General features: G+C 38.6%; 1 protein-coding gene across 1 annotated transcript in view; it reads left to right on the top strand.

Annotated features, from left to right (window-relative positions):
- Positions 1-13,325, top strand: part of ephb1 (EPH receptor B1) — a gene marked incomplete at its 5' end in the record, with an annotated part of 246,297 nt that overhangs the window by 97,874 nt on the left and 135,098 nt on the right. Inside the window, one exon of the mRNA XM_081375455.1 lies at positions 1,829-2,510. Coding sequence (XP_081231581.1) covers positions 1,829-2,510 — 682 coding nt within the window. The remainder of the gene's footprint in view (positions 1-1,828; positions 2,511-13,325) is intronic.

Raw genomic sequence — 13,325 nt, 5'->3', positions numbered from 1 at the left:
TGGGTTTTATTCCTCCGTTTGTCACACAGTCTGAGTGTATCCGAATATGGACGCTTTCGTTTTGTTGGCACTTCAATACTCGCCAAAGAGTTCGTGATCCATAACAGCTATAACCATACAGTCTATGGCTATAACGCTTTAACCACCACTTCCGCATTTGACCATGCGATATTCCGGTGTGGTGGGTCATATTTTTTATTTTATTCTTTTTTTATTCTTTTTCAGACGTCTTTATTGTTTATTGTGGTAAGAAAAAAAAACTCAAAGTTGTTGCAAAAAAAAAAAAAAAATAAAAAAAAAAATCCGGTGTGGTGGAATATCCTATCACATGGTCCACACCGGAAAAAAGGGATATTGCGTCACTGAGGCGCGACATTTCTTTTCCGGGACGGCCAGTTATTTAAAATCGGAATTTCTCTGAAATAAAAAATCTTTGGAGACTTTTGAGATATTGTAAGTACACAACTGGAGGAAATATATCATACTGTGCAAGTTATTTTTGGAAATTTTATTACAAAATTCCTACATATTGGAGCTTTAATTCTTATATATATACAGTATATATATACAGTGTATATATATATATATATATATATATATATAAATATGAATCGCATCTTACATAAAAGTTTTGGTTTACATAATATGTGTGTATATATGCTTTTATATGTGTAAAAATATGTGTGTGTGTACAGTATACAGTACACACACACACACACACATATATCATCATATTTGTGGGGGTCTTTGGCATCAAAATGTTGGAAAAAAAAACCCCAAAAATTGTTGACTATAATGTCCACAACCATCAGCAGAACTGCCTGCAACAGCAGTCTAAAGTCAATGGTTGCACTTTATCTCTCTCTCTTTTTTTTTTGTCTGTGCCATGTTTCACATTCAGCCAATGGTGCTTTTTTTTTCATCAGGGTTGCAGGAGGGCAGCCATATACTGCTCCACTTACTTCTAATTGTAATTCGATAGCGCATAATCTCAAATTTGTTACGCATCACATTTTATAATATGGTAATATTGTAATGGTAAGTGGCTGGCCGCACTTGGCCTGGACCGAAGCAGATGGCAGCGGCTTCCTCCCACCTCAGGTGATTAGGGAGACAGGTTTTGTGATCTGAAACTCGGAAATAGAGGCCATAAAGGGTTCATCATCTCACATAGGGAAAAAAAAAGTTTCAAAGTGATGTAGTGTTTAAAAGCTTTTAGATGGTTTTTTGGGTGGGGAATATGGGGTTAGAGAGGTTTCTGGGAACTCAATTTGTATCAATATTTTATGAAAGGCAGAAACCTGTCGGAGTTCAGGCCACGGTTCCACATCGATAGCATCAAATGGACCAGCAGTGATATTTCTCATCTTTATTCCACTTCAACAGGCACCTCTTGCAATTTTAAGATGAAATAAGGTTTTTTTCACACCATTGACCTGAAAATGGAAAATGCACATTACTGTGTATAATGTATTTACCAAGAGACTAGAGTTATTTGTATCAGTTCACCCAAAATAATTCTGATTTGATCGTTACATCATTAGACCAGTAAGTGAAGACAATTTTTTGTATGTTATGAATAAGTATCTGAAATATTTCATTTACAACAAAAAAAGATTTTCCTTTTTATAATAAGAGATTCCAGTTTAAAAATTATAAACATTTAACATTAACTTTCCATTTTGTCAATTGTTGGGCTTGACTTTTATCAGACTTTTAAAAGGCATAGTGATAGCCTGAATAAACAAACCATGAGTTTCAGTTATGTACGGTCATCTGCCATTGTTCTTTCTGTTGTGCTAAACCTCCTATTGTTTTTCTTTTCCAGTGGGAGGAAGTAAGCGGCTACGACGAAAACCTCAACACCATTCGAACGTACCAGGTGTGCAACGTCTTCGAGTCCAACCAGAACAACTGGCTGCTCACCACCTTCATCGCTCGGCGCGGTGCTCAGCGCATTTACGTGGAGATGCGTTTCACCGTCCGAGACTGCAGCAGCATCCCGCGAGTGCCTGGGTCCTGTAAGGAGACCTTTAACCTGTACTACTACGAGACGGACTCCGTCATCGCCACCAAAGGTGGGGCGTTCTGGATGGAGGCTCCGTATTTGAAGGTGGACACCATTGCAGCGGACGAGAGCTTCTCACAGGTGGATTTTGGTGGCAGGTTGATGAAAGTAAACACGGAGGTGCGGAGCTTCGGTCCACTCTCGAAAAATGGCTTTTATCTGGCGTTCCAGGACTATGGTGCGTGCATGTCCCTGCTGTCCGTGCGTGTGTTTTTTAAGAAATGCCCCAGCGTGGTGCAGAACTTTGCGATCTTTCCGGAGACCCTGACCGGGGCAGAGAGCACCTCGCTGGTGATTGCTCGTGGGATGTGCATCCAGAACTCTGAGGAAGTGGACGTACCCATTAAGTTGTACTGTAATGGCGATGGGGACTGGATGGTTCCGATTGGGAGCTGCACCTGCAAGGCGGGATTTGAGCCGGATAACGGGAACGTCTGTCGAGGTAAGAGTTTGGGTTCCAGTAGTGTTGATCTTTGGTTCATATAAGTATGTTTATTGATTTATTTAAAAGTGTTTTTAATGGATCTTTTTCAGTTGGTGGAAAGCAAAGGATAGTCTTTGGTATCTTTCTGAGCTTTTCTCACTAACAAAGATTTATCTTTGTTGAAAAGACTTTGACAGCTGGTTTAGAGCTGGAGCAGTACAGTATAGCCATGACATTTACCGACAATACGTTTTTCTAGTGAGCAGGCTGAGTGAAGACATCTTGCTGGTTAAGCTAGTTGATAAGTGGGACAAAAGCAACCAAAACCCAGCATTTGCTGGTAACCCAGTGACTAAGCTGGTCTTTTAGCTCTAGAAAGTTATTTAGTAGCTCTGACTAATGAACTTCCTCTAGATTGAGTTGAGAGATATGTGCAGATTTGTGATTATTTGAGAAGATTTCTGAGCAACAGATTTTGAGTTTGAGTAGATTTATTCTGGATTAATATGGCGACGTGCACATAGGGGTGTGACGATAACCGCATCACCGCAATATCGCGTTGATGAGATGCCTACCGCGGTGTGAGGTCATCACCGCACGTTTTTTTTTTGTTTTTTTTTTTTTTTTGCTGAAAGTTACAGGAGTGCATATGGTGTGTGATATGAACTATAAACACATTAATATTTTGCTTATAATTTACTGTATTCTGCGAGTCCCATGTTCAAGGGTTTCTGGAGAAAAAAAAACGCTTCCTGTGCAAGGGAGGGAGTCGAGGGACTGTCCGTTAAACATAGCCTAAGGGGGATTTTTTTTTGTGTGTGTCTGATTATTATTAATTAACTGCTAGGTTTTGTGATGTTTACAGATAATGTTCAATTAAATACAAACAAACACAGGAATAAAAGACAAGCATAACGTAAACAGTTGGAGTTAGATTTTAATTGCAAGTAGCGATCTCTCTTATCTGGTATAGGAAATAACAGTTGACGGCGCTAGCCGAATGATTCAAAAAATAGCCACGAATCTAGTGTCTAAGCCAAATACTGTGTCGCCTTTGAGGCAGGTGACAATTAAGGGGAAGCCGGTGAATTTGGACAAGGCGCACAAAAGTATCCGTCTCGTGAGGAAATACCACCCAATAACTAGACCACATCTTAGAAAAATGAACCGTCCTGTGGCGTTTGCAGGACTTAAGTGCAGCACACCTACCTTAGGTCGGCGACACACTGGCTGCGTGGCGTGTCCGTTTTTATTTCGGCTCCCATGTTAACAGGTTAGAGCTTGAGAGCGTGAGACGCGCTTCTCAGTTGCGGCACGAGCCGCGCTGAAAACGCGTGCATGCCAGAAATAGAACCAACGCCTATTTTTCATGCGACACGCAAGCCTGTTGGAAGCGTTTCCTGGCAAAATATAATAGGAAAAGATGTTTGTATGTCATTTTTACATGAATAAATATTAATAAATTACATTTAGATGTTTGAAAGTTAAGGTTTTGACATATAATTTAAAAAAAATTATCGATTTTCAAATATTGCACCTGTCAATACAGAACGAAATATTCTGTAGCCTATTTTGCCGTCAATAGCCTACTGCCGAGTGCCGACGCTGTCTTTGCTGCTATATATTTATGTTTAACATTAAGTAGCCTAGGCCTTCCACAACTCTCTCCCCATATGTCGAATATATCACCAATGAGGCGTATGTCACCTAGCAGCAGCAGCGCTGTTTCTGGTGTGCAAAGACAGAGAAAAAGAGACGCAACTGACACGCAACAGAAACGCCACAATCACACCACACAGCCAGTGTGTCGCCGGCCTTAAGACTACCTAATTAATAGTTAATTATTAATATTTACAATTTAATATAAATGTTAATTTGTTTATTTTTTTAATAAAGAATACTGCTTTATGACTATTCATTTCCATTGTCATTTACAAGCTACATGCGGTCTTGATCGCGTCTGCAATGTGTGATGCGGCCGCGGGTGATTTTTTTTTTTGGGGGGGGGGGGGGGGGGGGGGGGGTGTCGGTTAACCGCCAAACCGCGATATTTGTTGCTTCTTCACCGCGGTAAGAAAAAATCCCATACCGTCACAGCCCTACGTGCACATGTGTTTAAGATCGAAAGAGAGCAGAATGTGGTGTTGATGTTGGGTTGAATGATGCACACTTTTTTTCATTCTTGTCTATATTTAGCCGCTCTCTTTTCATATGGACATTGGCACACACAGACACACACACACACACACACACACACACACACACACAATCATATTGTTCTCTCAAGGTCTGCAATTGGCTGATTTGGCCTTCACTCAAGGCCAGTGCCATATTGACTCCCTCAGGACCAAACGTGTAGAGGGACGATACGATTGATTGACAGCTATCTGTCTTGATCCATAAACAGATATGCCACTTATTTTGGTAGGGCCAACTTTGAGGACCACAGGTGCCTCTACACATAAAAACACACATGCACAGGTGGCAGCTTTGTTGAGTTCGTTGACATCCTGAGGCAAGGTCTTCTTATCACAGAGAGATGGTCATGATGTCCATATAGTCCATGTTTAAGACTTGTTTCAGACTCCTCATATATACAGGCATATCTATATATGTATATGTGTATATGTGTATATGTATGTATGTATGATGATCTGATAAGATTTCTGAAGTCGATGCTGGAAACGTGTCGTGGCTGTGCTTGGTGAGGACACGGTGTCGGATGTCTTCTGGAATGCTCGGTGATCTGGAAGTAGTGATAAAGTTGTCATAAACTTAGATTAAAGTTTAAAGATTAAAGATGGTTGAGGTTTTGCAGGGTGTTAGTGCCTGGTGTAAAGTCTGTCATCTAGATGTGGCCGCGGTTTTTAAAAGCCAGTGTGTTAGCGGATTAACGATTTCGCACACAGCAAGTCACCACTAATTACAGCCGCTTTGATCTGCGAGTTCCCATAAAGGCTTTTGATGGGGTAATATATTGCAGTCTGAACATGCACACACACATTACATTCTTATAAAGTTTCCATAAATTCCCCAGGGTTGATTTTACCAGCACAGGCAACCTGGGGTAATAAGTATTCCTTTAATGTTCATTAGTCTGTTTTTGTTGATGGTCTGGTTCCAAAGCTTCCCACCCCCCTCTGCTTTCATTGGTCAATTTGGACCTGGAGAGGGTGATTAGAGGTTGATTAGAGTAATTGGTCTTTTGGGTTAATGAAGGTGTCTGAGCTATTATAAATGTGTCTCAAAGGAAGTCTGAGCAGCTTTGTGTCTTGGAAGGGATTACAGCGTAGTTTATAAAAGCAAACAATAGTATGCCACATTGTCACATGACCTCATTATGCGTGTCACATGACCTCATTAGGATCATATTTAATTTTGTGAGTTGATTATTAGAAATAAATATGAATTGTTTACTTTTTAATTCAAAATTATGTACACATTTCTTCAATTTTGGCACTTTGATTAAATAGTAAGTCAAGAAATATGTTAAAAATCACCATTGCTATTAGTTATGGTACATGTGGTGGACTGCAAACACTGCAAAGTAATTTTATTACTTTTTTTGTCTTATTTTTTAGTATGGAAATTACTATATTAAGTTTTGTTTTCTGAAAAATGTATCGAAATTAATTGAGATTTATGCTTAAAACAAGAAAAATAAATGGCCTATGAGGTAAGAAAAAAAAAAAAAAAAAAAAAACTGCAAAAGCAGGTTTATTGATTTTTTGCGCAATTTTCCACCGGACAAATTGCAATTGTTAACTCATGATTTCTCTTCTGTGCGTCTGTGCGCACCAAACTTGCACTTCTATCTACTCCTCAACCAGACCACCTAGAGACTTCGGGTTTTCGGCATTATGTTAAGGAAGGTCTAATCTCGGGAACGCACAAAAAAAATCCAGGAAAAGATTTACTATCTCTTAGTGTTGTGATCCCATGAGGTGAGAAAATTGCGCTAAAACACTCACTGAGTTTTTATTACTTGTTTTTTCCATAAACATAAAACTGACTTAATTTCTCAAGAAACAACACATACGGTCTTTTGGAACAAAACTAAATGCATCATGATTTAAGAATGTTTAGATATTTTTAATGGAAAACAGGACCAAAAAATGACTAAGAAAAATAGTATGAGTAGTTTGCTAGTTTGCTATTTAGAAAACAGCCAAGGTGTCTCCAGGAAGGCTTATCTATTTTTCTCTCATTTCCCTCGTTCACTCTATCTATCTAATGCACAGCTGGGTTTGTTATTTTGACCCTGCTCGAGGGAGTCTGAATAATCACTGTGTGTATGTCCACATATCTGTGTGAGAGTTGGATTAGATCTCATCCCGAGGGTGAGAAATGATGGCTGTCACCCGAAGTAAAATCAGAATATTAATAAAATAACCTCCCCCATTAACCACAGCACTCAGCACAGAGAGGCCGTGTTGTGTTGGCTCGGCTCAGCTTCGGTTCTGCAGTAAAAGTGATTGGGACCAGGCTGGGTCGAGCCGATTGGGGTGCAGATCTGGCTCTATATTCTGCCGGTGTGTGTCTCCAGCGCTCTGACAGAGGGGTGAGAGTCCGGATGACCCCTCACAGGCTGCGGAATTGAACAGAGATACACACACCGCAAGAGCTGTCTGAACTGACACACACCTGGAGAGAGCAGACAGCTCTATACAAACACACACACACACACACACACACACACACTCACGTTTAGGTTTTTCAAATGCACGTATACAAAATAATTTCCTCTGTGAAAGTATTTTGTATGTGTATATAAATACACATACAATTTGCATACAAACATATATACAGTACATAAATGCACACAGATATAGGCTTATAAAAACCCACACAGCTATACACTCAAAATGAGGTAGGCAAATATAAACACATACAAATATACTGTAGACATAAGATGCTTTTCCATTCATGTATTTTTATGCTAATTTTGGGTTTGGGCTATTGTATAAAACAAATCCGGATGTAAGCACCAACATTTGAATAAAGTTTTTAAAATGCTGCAAACATCTATATGCTTGCTTCAAACCTGTATGCATTTCTTTCTTTTTCTGAACACAAAGGAAGATATTTTGAAGAATGTCGGTAACCAAACAGTTATTGAACCCCAGTGACTTGACTTCCATATATATATGCACATGTTTTCAATGAGCCTTTTATGTTATTTTACATTGTTTTATATGTACTGTAGATCAGTTTGTTTTTTGTTTTTTGTCTGTTTTGTGATTCTGTGTAACCTGTGTAATTGTTGCCCCAGGGCTCCCTTGTAAAAGAGATTTGACTATCTCAATGGGACATCACCTGGTAAAATAAAGGATAAATAAAAAAATAAATAAAATAAAAATATATTTTTTTTTTTCTACTGATGTCATTGGGGTCCATCAGCCGGATGCTTACCGACATTCTTCGAAATATCTTCTTTTTTGTTCAGCAGAACAAAGAAATTCACACTTCTTACCCATTCTTACCCTCACCCATGTGTTCGCCACATAATTTATTAATACAGTTGAACTACACTCCACAGTGATGAATCCTAAAACAAGCTATAAGCTGCATTGGCATAGCAATACCAGTGTCTCTTACAGGATCTTTGTTAAACTGTGGTGGTGGGACCTCGGTCCTTCTAGGTGGGTAGGGGGGTTGGGGGGCATGCCCCCTCCCCGTGAGAAAATTTGTGCATTTTAATGTTAAATTCATCAATCTGGTGCACTTTGAGAGTTCAAAATTAAAAGCTCCAACCCATATTCAGTGTGCAAATTAAACAAAGAAAAATTCAAACCTCTTTTACAGTGTCTATTTACATTACACTACATAATAATAGTTATAATATAATAGTTATAATAAGGAAACTTTCATAATTAGTGTTGTACCAATTTCTATACTTGAAAGAGTATGATCTTTGCACATGATCTTTTATTTTGACGCAAACTGCATCAAGCTTTTATTTTGGCGAAAAACATGATTTACAAACGCGTCTCGTTAAATTTCTAGTGAATTGCGGTAATCGTCAACTATGCAGATGTGGAAATAATCTGTAACTGGGTCATATGGGTTCCTACACTCATTACATGGCCTAATAAGTGTTTTGAAAGTAACGTTAGTTCTGCTTACCGCGGACTCTACACTCTCTCATCTCTCTCCCGATCCTCCTCACTATCCTCATCATCACAGGAGCTGATGAAGGGCAGAAAACATATATTTTGACACATAAAGTGTCTGCTTTAAGGGCCTGGTTCTATTTTTTCACGCTATTTCTCTGCACATTCCTTGCGTTTCTTTTCCATCTCGCTGACTATTCTTACAGATACACACTGACACTGCTGCACGCTCGCTCACTCGTTTAAAGTTGTGATTGGGCCAGCCCAGTGTCAATCAAGAAAAGAACCAATGGGCCGCTGATCTGCGTGTTTCATGGGCTGGTCTGTCAGAAAAAAAAAAACTAACACTGACTTTTTTTGACCAATGCATTACACCGGCACAAACCCAGCGCCGCCAATTAAGCAAAACAAAACAAAACGAATGGGCCGTCGATGTACAAATTTTATGGGCCGTTAAAAAAAAAAAAAAAAAAAAAAAAGGTATGTATTCATGAGATGTATCGGCCCAAAAAGCACGTCGGCCCACCGGGAAAATGCCCGGTATGCCCGATGGCCAGTCCAGCCATGTTAGTAATACGCACCTATAGGAGGGTGCACAACTCTGCTTATTACACACACAGGGCAAACATGTGCACAGCAGAAGCACACAAATGATGAGTAAATGATGACAGAATTTTCATTTTTAAGTGAACTATTCCTTTAAGCATTCCTTTTTTTTCTAAGATGTAAACTATGACAGAAACACATTTACCAAAAATATTGGTATATGTACATCAGACTGTATAATTTTTTAAATTTGATGGAGACATTAAAATGTCTCTTATGCATATAGAGCTGGTAAGTCCCGCCCCTTCCGCTAATCCCCCTGGACCTCTAGGTTGAAAAATCGTCAATGCAAGTGAATGGGGGAAAATAATTATTTTCTGGTCCCGTTTGAATTGTGCCATGAATGTGAACATATGTTGTCTGTGAATTTTTTATATAACTTTTCGTGTAAAGAATGCTACAATTTAGCGTGTAGAAGTTTGATACGGTTAGACTTTGTGTGAGAGCACTTTGTGGACTACAACTCTTCGCTGCTTTCGACGCGTTTGAAACGTCAACACCACTCGCACACGGACACTAGCTCATGGATCCCACTAAACATGGCTGTGTCTTTGGTGCACTTCATCGTCTTCTTTCAGGGAGAGGATAAAATCGTTGAGGTTGGTAACAACCATGGGTAAATCAACTTTATGGGGTGACGTCACATAGGCGACATGTAGTCTTTCTCGTTATGCCTTTTCCACAACTGCTAGCCGAAGAATCATACCATATACTGTCAAACTCGTAACATAAAAAGTTCTATAAAAAATTCACAGACAACATATGTTCACATTCATGGCACAATTCAAACGGGACCAGAAAATAATTATTTTCTCCCATTCACTTGCATTGACGATTTTTCAACCTAGAGGTCCACTTGGGGTTTTACGGATGGGCGGGACTTACCAGCTCTATATTCTATAGCCTATGTGATATTAAGTGATATTAATGTGTATTAAACATACACATTGAACAGATCGACACAGACAAATAAACGCGTGAAACATGCATGCATGCAATTGCAGCTCTATATACACACACAAAAGGCCATTGAAAAGCACTGGCATTGTTACATAAACACACACCTACGGCTCTATATACATACACAATCAGGCATAGGCAAACACTGCAGAGCTCTATTAACACATGCATAAACAAACACACACATGCTAGTCATTGAGTACAGAAACAAACCCCTACACACACTCACACACTGATACGATTATGTACAACAAACAGCTCAGGTTTTGGACATCTGGAAGATCCCACTCATCTAGTTGAAGTTTGTTTACTCATTTTAGACCGCGCGGTCCAATCAGTGTTCCACCGTCTGCATGCGAGATGATCCGCCGTGCTTTTCCCAGAGAGAAGAACCCTCTTCCCCTCTCAAAAATCCCACCAAATGACCCACAACAAGCACAAGCAGATGGGGCCGTGTGTTGAGGATGCAGATTTGTGTACATGATGTTTTTCTGATGGTGACTGCCAACATTTGGGAGCAAACAGAGGATAGCTGGCTGTTCGGTTATTCTGAATTTGAGTTGTCGCATTTCTAAGGGAGGTGTTTGGTAAATTGGTGTTTCACCGACGTACTTTGTGATTTTGAATTCAGTGTTTATCACAGAACAACTCATGTGTCCTTAGAAATCTAATCCCATGTGTATAATGTCTGTAATTGCAGTATAATATTATTTTGACCTTTGTCGAATGCCGTAACTAAAGCTAGATTTCTTATTTGCGACCTGGTCCACCTTCATTACCAGCCTGTACGTGAAATCACAGATGTCCTTTTTTTTTTTTTTATAATTGTACATCAAACGCCATTTAGAAAACCAATCTCTTCTGAATGGTGCTATGTCTGTGTTTTGTGTGTGTGTGTGTGTGTGTGTGTGTGTGTGTGTGTGTGTGTGTGTGTGTGTGTGTGTGCCTGACTAAAAGCAGCTTTTGGACCGAAATGAGGAGAACTGTGGCAGACATAGTAATTTCGACTCCTGCTTCTCTCTCTCTTGAACAGGGCCAAAAGAGACATCCAATCTGTGTCTCCAGCTCTCGGAATAGGAATACACACTGAATACGATTGGCATATAAGTAAATACAGTTGTCGTCTCTTCTGAGTGCTTTATGCTGCTCTGTACACACAAATTTTATTTAGAGAAATGATAACCACATTCTATAATCAGATTTAATAAATAAACAAATCAACTGAATAACTACTCATCCACCCATTCTGTCCATTTTTCTGCCACTTATCTGGGACCAGTAACCCTTAAACATTTATTTAAATTGTATTCAATGTTAGTATTTAATAATATTTTGAATTGGCTTTGATTTTTAAATTATTTATCTTTATCTTTTGATTTTAATTTTAGTTTAAGGTTTAGTATGGCTTTTTTATGGGTTTTTGTCATTTTTATTCAGCATGTCTATTTTTTTTTTCAAGACTAAAGTTTATGTTCAATGAAACCTTTAAACTTGAAAAATGTAAACTTAATTGTTATCAATAACAATACTGAACCTACTGTAAATAACTATAATAATGTATTTTGGCATTTTTATTAATATTTTTATCCAGCTTCCTTTTTTTTGCGTTTTTTATTTTACATAGTTCAAGTTTAAACTTTTCATTAAAAAATAATAACAATAACAATAGTGCACCTGAATAATAATAATAATAATAATAATAATAATAATAATATATGTTGACATTTTCTTAAATGTTTAAATTTTCTAAATTTATTTTTGACTTTTTTTTCAAGTTTAAAGTTTTCATTGAAAAAATAACTACAGTAATAACTATAATACTGTATTTTACAGCATACTAAATCCTGCATTTTGGTTGCAGTTAATTAGTACTTTTTACAAATGTATTTTTGTCTGGTTTAGGTTATGTTATAAACATTTTGGTTGTAAATATATTAAAATGTTTTATTTAGGTTTTAGAACAATGTAATTTGTACATTTGAATGAGATGTTTCAAAAGTTTAGTCATTTCACTAAACGTTTGTGAAATTTTATGGGATTTTCTTTATAGATATTTTTCTTAAAAAGCAGTGACAGGGTATTTACTCTTAGATATGTGCTTGTCACTTTTAAAACTTTGCAGTGGCTGTGTGACCTCTGTTTATCCGTCTCTCTCTTTCTCCCTGTCGCTCTCTCTCTTCTCCCTCTGTTTGTCTCTGTCTCTCGTTTTCCCTCTGCTCTCTCAAAAGTCATCGAGGACACAGCGGTATGAAAAGTGAGTGTGTTTTAATGCTCATTTTAATTACACATTTGAAGAGCACAAACAAACCCTCCCCTCGGCGCTGCCGCTCAGAAGTGTCACGGCTCCATCTCTGTGATCTTCATGTTTACACCATGTACACAAAGCTATAAAAACAGAAGAGCTCTTCGCTAGCTTTGCTCTGATGGAGAGAGAGCTTTTTGGCTTCATGTTGAGGGAGGATAAACTCTGACCGTGCGTTCTGTAAGAACACTAGATGCCTTTTAACAGAGACTTTAAAGTGAAACCTTTGAGCTTTATAGCTACGGTGAAATCATCAGTTCATGTGATTCTGCACGCCCACTTATACAAACACACTATTTACTAGTGTTTGATATGGCAACATCACTAGCACTGTTGCTCATACTGAAGGCTGGAGGGTTGCTTGTTGAGGAGAGGTGTAATCTTGGACTTACTGGACTCATCAATCCATCCATCTATTTATCTTTCCATCGTTCTATCATTCGACCTATCAATCTCTCTTATGCTCTGTCTATCTATCTATTGTTCTGTCACTCTACCGTTCTGTCTACCCATCTATTCATCGTTCTATCTGCCTGTCAGTCTGTCTGTCTATCGTTTTGTTTGTATGTCTGTCTATTTATCTTTCTGCCCATCCATCCATCCATCCATCCATCCATCCATCCATCCATCCATCCATCTATTGTTCTGTCACTCTACCATACTGTCTACCCATCTATCCATCATTCCATCCATCCATCCATCTTCCTATCTACCCATCTATCCATCTATCCATCTATCCATTGCTGTCTATTTATCTATTGTTCTGTCACTCTTCCATCTATCCATCCATCCATCCATCCATCCATCCATCCATCCATCCATCCATCCATCCATCCATCCATCCATCCATCC

This window comes from Scardinius erythrophthalmus (assembly GCF_964197995.2).
Source record: "Scardinius erythrophthalmus genome assembly, chromosome: 9".
Taxonomy (NCBI): Eukaryota; Metazoa; Chordata; class Actinopteri; order Cypriniformes; family Leuciscidae; genus Scardinius; species Scardinius erythrophthalmus.
The sequence above is the reverse complement of the archived record's forward strand: the minus strand, read 5'-3'. Positions and strand labels throughout refer to the sequence as shown.